This window comes from Rhagoletis pomonella, unplaced genomic scaffold (genome assembly GCF_013731165.1).
Source record: "Rhagoletis pomonella isolate Grant_MI unplaced genomic scaffold, Rhpom_1.0 Rhpom_scaffold_00011, whole genome shotgun sequence".
Classification (NCBI taxonomy): Eukaryota; Metazoa; Arthropoda; class Insecta; order Diptera; family Tephritidae; genus Rhagoletis; species Rhagoletis pomonella.
The window spans coordinates 20,440,464-20,452,266 of NW_023458565.1; the positions used below are offsets into that span (position 1 = coordinate 20,440,464).

The 11,803-nt window shown below is 35.5% G+C and overlaps 1 protein-coding gene across 1 annotated transcript in view; it reads left to right on the forward strand.

Moving 5' to 3' along the window:
• The window catches only part of LOC118746789 (transcription factor mef2A-like), a 47,469-nt gene extending 41,096 nt beyond the window's left edge, over nucleotides 1-6,373 (forward strand). Inside the window, exon 8 of the mRNA XM_036480699.1 lies at nucleotides 4,395-6,373. Within this exon, the coding sequence (XP_036336592.1) occupies nucleotides 4,395-5,687 (1,293 nt within the window). The 3' untranslated portion in view covers nucleotides 5,688-6,373. The remainder of the gene's footprint in view (nucleotides 1-4,394) is intronic.
• Nucleotides 6,374-11,803: the final 5,430 nt, after the last annotated feature.

The window sequence follows — 11,803 nt, forward strand, 5'->3', positions numbered from 1 at the left end:
AGCTTATTTATTTAATAAATTGCATAAAAATATAAAATAAAGAATACAACTTAAAAATTTAAGTTAAATTTAACATTCTTAAAATTAATTTTTACAGCATTATATACATATGTATGTATATGAGGTTCATTCTGGGCTTCTCTGCTTGAGTTAATAAAATTTGTCTTTATGTTGTATTTGAAATAACTTGGGGTCTTTTGCATTGCTAACGACGATATTATAAAATGAAAAGGTATGTACAGATAACTAACGATCAAAGAAAAAATTTAATTTGAAAATGTACATAGTTCTGAATAGACTTAGACAGCCTTATAATAAATTCGGACAGAAACTTAATTGAGTCAATTAACATTTTAATTAAGCTACCGCTTTTTAGTATTCACACACAGTCTGCTGCTCGACTAGCTACAGTGATGGAAAAGTTGGTTCAATCGTACTTTTATTTAGTTTGAAATTATATTCGGTACAAACACATCCTTTTAGGTACATTTCGAATGTGGTCAAATAACTTTTCAGGAAATCGTTTTTTATTTTTATTCACATTTTAGGCATTTTCTGGTGCCCAACAGTCTACCTTCTTTGTTGTAAATTAACCCTAGAACACACACCCAGAAAATACCACGTAAACACACACCCGGGATACGTTTGTACCCGGGACCTTATTTTGCGGTTTTTTTAATGCTTATTCAACCGATTTCTATGATTTTTTTTTTTGAAATGTATATTTTAATATATAACAAGTATTTTGTATTTTGTTTCATTCGAATATTCCTACTGGTTCCAGCGATATGGGCAAATAATGTCAGGACATGCAACAGTGGATTTTTGTTTTTGTTGTTGTCCTGATAAATGCAAAACAAAATAATATAATTTATAATAATATACTTGTAGAGTAACAACGAATACACATTTTGGTTTTTATTTCATTGAAATATTCTACCTGGTTCAAAAGATATGTGCAAAAAGGTCGCGCAAGGTATGGGTACATAGGTAGCAAATACACTGGTATAACTGGTTTTTGTATTTTATATGCAGCTGCAAGGGTTGTTTTCACACGAGGTGTTGTTATAAATGCTGCCTGTTGATATTTTCATTATTGTTTTGGTGCTCAAAAGTGTAAGAAGTGAAAATATAAGTGAAAATAAATATATCTGAAACTATAAATAACTGGATACGAAATGACTTCAAGAAGAAACGAATATTTATCAAGTGCAGCATATAGAAGGTAAAAAATGTAAAATAAGCAACAATGTAAACATATACTAATTTTTTTTATTATGCAGGCTAACTGAGGAACAGCGAGAATCATATATACAATCTTTATTTGATGAAATTTGTGACGATGACGCCTATGACTTTGACTCAGAAGATGAAGAAGAAATTCAAATCAATGACATTGAAATTGCTGATGACGATGCTGAAGTTTCGCAAAGTGCCGCAGAAGTATTACCTGATTATGCGGACTATGAGGATGATGAAGAAGACGATGAAGAAGAAGAAGTAGAAGAAAATAATGAATTACCTGCTAGTGCCGAAAAATTTGTTGCACGTGATGGTACTGAGTGGATGAAAGAACCAAATGTAAGTCGTCAGGTACTCAGACAAAATATTATAAGAGAACGTTCTGGACCAGCTAGATGCACTGAAATGTTGTCAATAGAGCAAACATTCAAATGTTTCATGAACGTTGAAATGGCTGATATAATTATGCGCCACACAAATAAGTTAGCAAAAGAAACTTATAATGCTTACAACAATGCGCATCCAAACACAACTCCTAAGTCATGGACGCCTGTGTCAATAACAGAGCTGTATGCATTTTTTGGCATACTTATTATGACTGGTGCGAACCATAGCAATGGAGAACATGTTCGAGATTTATGGAGCGTCAAAATGGGAGTCAACCGTTTCTGTTCGATATTGCGGTTCCTAAGATTTGACGATAAAAACACTCGTGCAACACGCTTACTAACTGATAAAGCAGCACCGATCAGTGAGTTGTGGACGATGATGAACAATAATCTTGCTGCACATTACAAGCCCAGCTCATGCTTGACGATTGATGAACAATTATTTCCTTACCGTGGACGCACACGGTTTACGCAGTACATACCGTCAAAACCTGCTAAATATGGTATCAAGGTTTGGTGGATTTGCGATGCCACAAATGCATATCCACTGCATGGACAAATATATACTGGTCAAGCAGAAACTGGTAGGGAAACGAACCAAGGCGAACGAGTGGTGAAGGATTTGTCTGCCAAATACCAAGGAAGTGGCCGAAACATTACAATGGACAATTTGTTTACGACCTTGCCAGTTGCAGAACTGCTTCTCACCTGGAAACTCACGATCGTTGGAACTTTGCGCAAAAACAAATCATATATTCCTCAAGAAATGAAGCAGAACAAAAACAGGACAATTGGTTCAACGACATTTGGCTTCAAAAATAATGTGACAATGTGCTCTTATGTTCCCAAAAAAAATAAAGCAGTAATTTTGCTTTCGACCATGCATAATGATGCTGAAATAGCTGACAGTGGGAAACCTGAAATAATTGAATATTATAATCGTACCAAAGGTGGTGTTGATCGAATGGACCAAATGTTTGCGGAATATCCAACACAAAGACAAACAAAACGATGGCCACTAGCGATGTTCTTCAACATGTTGGACATTACAGCTCTTGCAGCCTACATTGTCTACGATTTGAATAACCCTATGTTGCCTTGGAGAACAAACAACAAGCGTAAGCAGATCCTGCGCAGCTTGGCTGAAGCATTGTGTATGCCCATTATTGAAGCCAGAGCCATAAATCGTCAAGTGACGCGAAATTTTTCGACTAAAATTGCTATTGAAGCATATTTCCACCGACCGGTGGAATCAATGGTGTCAACAGCAGCATCAACATCTGCCGCAGCGCGCACGCCAAAACCTGTGTCCGGATCTTGCTATTTATGTTACGCACAAGAGGAAAAACGCCGTAGAAAAACCAGAAAGCTGTGCGACAAATGTAAGAAGCCAATGTGTCTTGAACATTCGGTCACATCAACAAATTGCTCTATTTGCCATGATTTTCCTTAGATATAAGATGCATTTTTATAATTTTTATAATAAAAGTCAATAATATAATGTGTGAAATGAATATTTTTAATTTTTCAAATAAAAAAAATAATATAAAAAATGTTTTTTTTTTTATTATTATGAGGATTTTTACTATTGGGGTACAAACGTATCCCGGGTGTGTGTTTACGTATATAATGTGTTTGGAAGGCTGTAGCTCCTGAACCAATGGTCCGATCTGGTTCAAATTTTGAATTTGAACTCAGAACTAAATAATCTTCCTAGATAGCGGTATAGAGGTATAGCGGTTCAAAAGTTACAACACTTCAAAGTTGAAAGTGGATACATTTGTACCCGGGTGTGTGTTCTAGGGTTAAGGTAACTGTAGTTAGTTACGGCAGATAGAAGAGAGTATTTCTTTTTAAAATGTCAGATCCAAGAATTCGGAAGAAAGAGATTCACCATTTCGAAAACATAGTTTTGTCTCGAACTGTACATGCAAAAATATATAACCTTTCCGCAAATTATGTACAGTTTGAAAATTCAGTTTTCCGTCTAAATGAATACGGCTTGGGCACCTCTAGCGACACATAACATATCCATAATGTTTACGATTTTATATTGAAGCCCTCCCGCTTTTGCGTTGGATATTTTAAGGGCTATGTTTTAGCGATTTCCAGAATCCCACACCTGTTCTCGCAAGTCCAGAGTAGCTGTACACACACAGAGTAAATCGAACATAGTGCTTCTTATCGGAATATCAGGGAAACACAAGCCATTGGTCACATGGCTGTCAGTTCGGATCGGCGTATAACACTTTGTAAAGAAGTTCTGAAGGCGAAGAAGAGACTAACTTCTGGTGGAAAACTTAGGCAACGTTACACTGAGAGTTTTGTTGGGACTCGTAAAAAAATTATGTAATAAATTAAAGATATATATATTGCCTATCTCCACAGCTCTTCTAGAGCAAATGGAAATAGGCTGGTTTCTAGGAGAGATTGGCTTAAAGTCGTCAAAAAAAAATTACTGATTCAAAGTCATGTGGACATAGGATATCCTATCTAGAGCAACGAAAAAAGCATACAGGGGATGAGTATCGAATTATAAATGTTGTCCCTAAGTTCTGGGGCATCCTAGCGCATACATACATACATAAGTATATGTATATATAAGAATGTGATTTAAGCCATTTAAGCTATTGAGTTTATGGGTTCCTCTCTTTAAAAAAAAAAACATACAAAATTGAACGCAATGGAATTCATATTTTTAACAACCTTTTCTTTTTCTCTTCCGCATGGCTTCCTATTATCGCCACACTTTGACCGAAACAGGAAAACTGCAACAACCTACACAAATACAGCGCAACAATGCAAAGCAACAGAGGCAGCAATAATAGCAGCAATAGTTACAACAGCAAACTGGAAAACAACAACAACAACCAGGATAGTAGTTGGCATACAAGTGGCTATGTAGATGACCACAACAATAATAAAAATGCGGCGACAAACATTATCAGCACCATAACGCACAACTACAATAAAAATGCGTACAACAATGCAAACAATGCGAACACGACTGGCAGTGGCAATGACAAAAGAAACATGGCAAACAGCATTGGCAAGCAGGACAACGAGCAAAACATCGCAGATGACAATGGGAGTGATAATCGCTACGTGCAACAGCAACAACAACAAGAACAACAGGAGATAAAAGAAGCAACAGAAGCAGAGCAAGAAGAGCAGCATTTAGTGTCCTCGTCTACGTCGAGTGAATTGCAACCAGACATTATACCATATCCGGCAATGTTGCCGCCGCGCCGCAATAATCGACAACAACAACAAGAGGAGCAAAACCAAAAGAGGCCGGCAAATGGTGACAAGAAAAACAAAAACAAAGGCAGTAGCAGCAACTGGCGTGGTGGCGAGCAGAGCAGCGCGGTCAGCAGTGACGGAGGTGACGGCATGCGTACGAACATCGAGCGTGACAACAATAAAAACAACAACAACAAAAAGGGCGTAAAAAATGTGGCTGTGTCGAATGAAAATATTTTTATTGCTGATTTTGGTTTTTATGGCCACGACAGCGACGAGGGCGACCATAATGGCGACGTTGATCACAGCACAGGCGACGATGAAAAGGCGAAATATTACGGAAGCAATGAGCAGCAGCAGCAGCAGCAAAACGCACTTGAGGGGAAGCAAGGCGACCAGTTAGAACAGCAACACAGCCAAGTGGAGGAGTGGCAAGTTGAGAAAAATTTGCATTATGGCTATCGAGAGCAGCAGCTGGCAGCGCCGGTCTTTGGACGGGCTTGGCAACAATATTACACACAAGATGAGCAACAAGAACAGCAACAAAAACAAAAACAGCAGCAATATAAAGAACAGAAACATCAGCAGCACCATCATCACGACCATCACACACATCTTCAGCATCAACAGCGATATCAGCACCAGCATCATCAAGACCACTACCACCACCACCACCATCACCACCAGCATCGTCATCACCAGCAACATCCACATCCGCCACCGCCTCCGCCACAGCCAGAGCATCACTTTGAGCTCGAACAACAGCAGGAGTCAGCAATCACGCCGCACGCACTTCCTCAACGACGCACATAGCAACGCAGACGTGCACCACAAACGCATCGCCAACGCTGGCCGCCACAACGCAAAGGGCGAGGCAAGAGGAAAAAAGGCAACGGAGGAGCGAAACGACGGCGCATCGACAGTGGTAAAATGGCGCCGAGGGAAGCAACAGCAGACGCAAGTGCTGGTAATGGGCACACAGGCGGGCACTTCATAAATAAATAAAAGCGAAAAACTGATAAACCGAAGCGACGCGACGCGACGCAAGAGCAACAAAATTATGCAAGCGGAATGGCGCAAATGGTAAAAGAAGTGGGAAAATAAAACAGCAAAAGGGCGAAAAACGAAGGATAAGCAAGGATGTGTAGTGCTTGAGAGTTAACAGCAAACGGACAACTGACAACAGCGACGAAAGCAACAACAAACGCCGCAGTAAAAACAAAGCAGCAAGCGTGCAACAGTAAATAGAATCGAGAGCTTGCAGACAGACAAACGACCAACAAGCGCCGACAGCCAAGCAAACAAAGCAGTCGAGCAGTGAAGCAGAGCACTAACAGTAGTTGCAACTTTTGCATATCACAAAGCAAATAAATTTTTAATTTCCAGTGGGGGCAAAAAATGACAAGAGTGCGAAGTGAAAAATGAAATCGCAAAAAAAAACGCAAGCGTTGATGGTCCACAACGAAAGGAAGTAACAACTTTCAGGAAACAAAAAAAACGGAGGCAACAAACACAGCGGCAACAAAAAAAGTAACAAAAAGTTATTAAGCAAATATTGTCGCTACAATGACCAACAGACAACAAACAACAGACCGAACACGAAAGCAAACAAATTGATAAAACTAAGTACGCGGAAAAAAGCAATGAAAAAAGAAAAAAACAAAATGTTTTTTTTTGAGTTGTTTCCTTTTGTTTTGTCAACCGCTTTCGTTGCAACTGCATTGAAAATTTGAGAGCTTGTTGTCATTTTCACCATAAGCCGTCAGTATTTAGTTGCTGTATCTTACTGCTTGGCTGCCTGGCTGGCTGGCCGACTGGCTGACAATGGCGTTAATGGCACCAAGTGGCTGGCCTAGCTCGTTGCGGCTGCGGTTCGTTTGGCTGCCACCGTTTATGTTGCAATAGTAGAGTGCAAAAAGCAGCTAGAACTACAGGATAGTAAGTAGAGAGAACGATTATGCGAATAGCACTTAAAGAGAATGCGTGAGCTAATGTTTGTATGAAGGAAATCACTGCAGTATTTTGTTAGAAAAATTGCCGAATTTTTTCAAGCGATTAAGAGATACATACTCGTATTAAGTAAAACTACATTTTATTTATAACGATGTGTGGAATGAATATTAAACCAAACAAATGCATACCAGAAAAACACATATCTGTTTTAAAACTGCAAACATGAACACATATCTGGACCGATAAATGTAGAACTAAATATATACATTCTTATATTGAGTGGCAATATCATAAGCATGGCATGAACTCATGGGAGCAGGAATGCAAAATAACTACCGAAGCTTTTCAGTAACACAGTGCAACAACAGTTTTGGGGCAGAATGATTCCCAGTCAGAATGAAAGACCTAGACCCGTATAATAAAACCTACAAATCTTTTTGACTATTCACGAAACGAATTTAGACACCCGAAATTTGCCGCGGTTCCACCTTTTAAACAAATTCCACGAATGGAAGATATACCTCCATCCCCCGAATCTCCTGCACTATTCCAATGACTGTTACCAAGGGTAACGTTTATTCAGGCTCGTATTAGCTCGTATCAAGGGCGTTTTGAGTTCTACGATCAGCCAAGATAGACTTATAAAATATCCTCAAACTATTTTTCATTGGAATCATCTCTGGCTTTTACCACTGGTTTTGAGTCCATTGACCTCAATGTTTGCTGACGGAAATGCCCAAATATTTGTTTAATAAAAGTCACATGCAAATGTGGCCAAACTATTTAAAATTTTTATGAACAAAATCGGAAACAGGAACTTTATTTAGCGGGTTAAAATTTTTTATTACCAGCGCAGAATAGACCGGTTAATATTTCTCATACGTACCATATCTGTAACAATTTTCATTTTTTAAATTTTCATGTTCAAGATTTCATAGCAAAGGTATTTCTTCATGTGTGCTGAGCCAAAGCAGTATTTCATAGTCCGGGACCCTTTTGTGGGTTCAATAAAGCACCCATAAGGGGATCATAAAGATCTGGGAATGGAATATCCAGGATAGAAACAAACCAAATGATTTATCTGTATTTCAAAAGAAGCTTCAAAGAAATTATCTAATTTAGGCAGAGAGGACCTCAAGATACTCACGCGACATTGCTCCCTTTATTATCACCTATTATATTCGCTTCATTGGCTAGAGGAAATTTGGCATAAAAATGCTTGTTCTGGCTTCTTTGGTGTCCATCCTTAACTTAACTCGAATTATTTTGCATTCCTGGTCAAAGCTTAAGCCATGGAAAGATTAACTACATGCAGGCATTAACTGGCAAAAAGATGTTGTTTTTTTATTACTTGCGCCCTTTTCACAAAACAACAAAAAGCATCTGATAGTTTTCATGAATTAGGTAAAAAAGCTAAAAACACTGCAAAATCGTTTTGTGTGGGAAAACAATTAAAGATGACGCTTAAGTTGTTGATGAGCGACTCAGAAAATCGACATGCTAAAATAAAATGCAAAACACAACATAGTACATAATGGTATTTTGCTAAGCATATGTGTGCGTGATAACTTGAAAATTTAGATAAATAGGCTTAAAATACCACAAAAAGGAAAACAATAAACACAAAACTAAAAAGAAAAATATATTTAGAGTGGAAAAATAATGAGTAACTAATTAAGTGTATTGCACAAATTAAATAAAGAGAAGAAAAGTAAATATTTTTGCGAGCAGATATATACAGAAAAACAAAATAAACAGTCTTAAAAAATTGCAGCAAAAACAAATAAAATTCGGGTATAACAATATCACCCAAATTAATAAACGGAATTATTTAGTTGCTAGAAACTATAAGCTAATTGTAAAAATCTTAGCTTAAGGCATACGTATACATAAGTGTGTAGGTAAGAAAAAATTAAATATCCAAGAAAAATCACCAAATTAAATAATGGAAAAATTTGAAAAATTCGAAAAATCTCGCCTGCTACCAAGCAGCAGCACAAAGTTGTTGGGCCCACAACTTGAGCGTAAAAGGATCTAAATTCTCAAAAAAAAAAGTATGTATAAACAAAAAAAGACCAACAACAACATATGCTATTAAGAATCATGTATAAACGTTAATTATATATATTTGTATGTATGTATAAGTATATAAGCATAATATGTAGATTAGGATGTTCCTTAAAATATCAACATCATGGGGCACCCCTTTATTTTGTTCTACGTACAAAATAAAGATATCTATGAAAAAAATACAAATAAAAATTATTTTAATTGTGGGTACCAGAATTTGAAAAAAAAAATAATAATTTTTTGAATCGAAAAAATTTCACAAAATTTGGACACTGGAAAGTCATAGCTCAGCGAGTTTATGAATTTATATGAATAATTTTCTAAAATATGTTGAATTTTTCAGACATCTAGTCAATTTTTGATCGAATTTTTGCATTTTTTTTTTTAATTTAAATTTTTCATTACCATGGTTGCAAGCCCTAAATATTTGTTTAAAATTTTTAATATTTGTCGTGGATGTCTTCATTTTGTACGTAGAAACTGAAATGTTAATATTTTAAGGACCACCCTACTGAACTCCTATTTATATTTTACATGTATGAGTAAGGTGACGTGAAGTGCACAACGAAAATTTCGCTCTGCGACGGATTTTTGTAAGCGGTAATCTCATATCTTTTTGTCTAACACTAAAATATAGCTGTTAACTTGAACAAAAATATACCTACTAAGGATATTTTTTGAAAATATTTCTCCACAATGTGCTTCATGTAGTACTTCACAATGATATGTGTGTATATTTTCTTAAAAAATGCGTGACTTAGCGAAATTTTCGTGCCACACTTCACGTAGCCTTACCCATATGTTTGTATGTACTTACAATTTATCGATGATATGGCAAAGTTCAATAAAAATTGCATAGATACATACATATATGGGAGTATTGTAAGAGCGAAAAAAATATTTAAATAAAAAACGGAACGTTTTAAATTTCGTATACAGCAAAAACTACGCCCCAAAGGTTTATTAAAAACCTAAACTGCACATATCTACATATACATATTCTATGTATCTATCTGTGTATCTGTGTGTATTGAGCGAATGCTTGGCATTCCAAGAAGAAGTTTTAAATGTTTGCAAGAATTTTGTTCATTTTACTTTAACTATTTATATTGAATATTTATTGCAGTTTAAAATTGTCTTTATATTTACCTGCATATTTACGTTTATACATATTTATTCCCATGTTTATTTTAAACTATAATAATTATAAATTTATGCAATAAAAAAACAATATAAATAACGATATTTTAAGCAAAAGATTAATGCATAAATTTAGTTTTCATTTGTAAGGAGCTACGTAAGTATTTTTTTGTTATATTAATATTTTAATAAACTTATGAAAAAGTCGAAAACTAGCTGATTATATCATCCTTATAGTTCTTACGTAGACGCGAATAGGAAAAAGTCCCTAAATTCCAAGAATTTTAACATTTTATGATTTTTCCTTTCGTTTGTTTGTATGTACTTAATAAGAGCAATTACCAGTTAAGACTTGGTGAAAATGAACTACTAGACTTTAACCCATGCTTGAAATACGTCATAGTTAAATCAAGAGCATAGAATTGTGAAACATATGTAGTATGTGTTCGTATAATGGCTCGCACCCCACAAAGCAGTGATGGTATAGTTATAACAAAGTAATCCCGAGAAGGGCCAGAATTATGAAACTGTCCTGAAAATTCCTAAATAATCACGAAAAGCTACGAAAAAAATCCCGAAAGACTCCGAACTATTGAACACGAAAAACCCCCAAATATCTTATCTAAGTTAAGAAAAGCTCCCCAAAGCTACTGTCCCGAAAAATACAACACGAAGAATGCCCAAAAAATGACAATACAATTTTTTGTATGAAATTGAGGGACGAAGTACAAAAATTTTACACAGATCCTGTTATTTGTTTTAAATTTTTCTCCCATTTAAGTTTAATTTTTTAATTTTTTTTCATAAAAAAAAGTCTGGAATGATTAATTAATTTGTTCGAAACTATCATATTTATCGAAAAGTGGTGTATATACGGGCTGTGAACAATTTTGTTAGCTTTGATTTGCCGTACTTTATACTAAGATTGTTAAATTCGTTCGTAAGATATATGTGATTAAGTGGAACCCCTTTTTGTTTTAAGCTGAATAACGGTAAAATGAAAATATTTCGAAAGCTTATCCATAGAATAAAAAATTAACTCGATTTTCGGAATTAGCGAGCAATTCTATATAGGGATTTGATTTTATTTTAATTTCACTGCAAAATCGCATGTACGTATGTAAGTTTGTTTATTTGGGTCAAATCGTGCAATCAATTTCTAACCAACTTCCCGATGAGCTAGAATCTTGTACTTTCAAATTTAACTCAGAACTCTATGACGGTATGAAAGATGAATTAATCCGCTAGGTGGCACATGAGTCGAGATATTTGAAAAACTCGTATTTATAATCCGATTTGGTTCATGTTTGGAATATATAATATCTATATAGATGACAGTAACTTCACAAAAAAATTACCAGCAGGTGGCGTATGGCTCTTATGACACAAAGCTCTTGCATGTTCCAAATGGAGATGTACCTATTCATTGCTCGCGCTGCTCCAACAGACGCAATGGCCGAGTTAGCAAGGTACTAGCATGCCATTGGAGAGATCCGAGGTTAGAATCCTAAGGATTCAATCCTTGGCCTTAATTTAATATTTTTTGCTATTTTAATTAATTTTCCTCTAGTCTTTATATTTTATTGTTTTAAAAAGAAAATTATATATTTTTAAATTTTATTATTTTACAAAAATAAAGAATATAATTTTTTATAGTTTCATTTAATTTTCAGAAACATATTTTATTTCTGTATTTTGTTTTAATTTTGCCTTATTTTTAATTTATTTTCTTTTAAATTTCAGATTTTATTGTTTTAAAAAGAAAA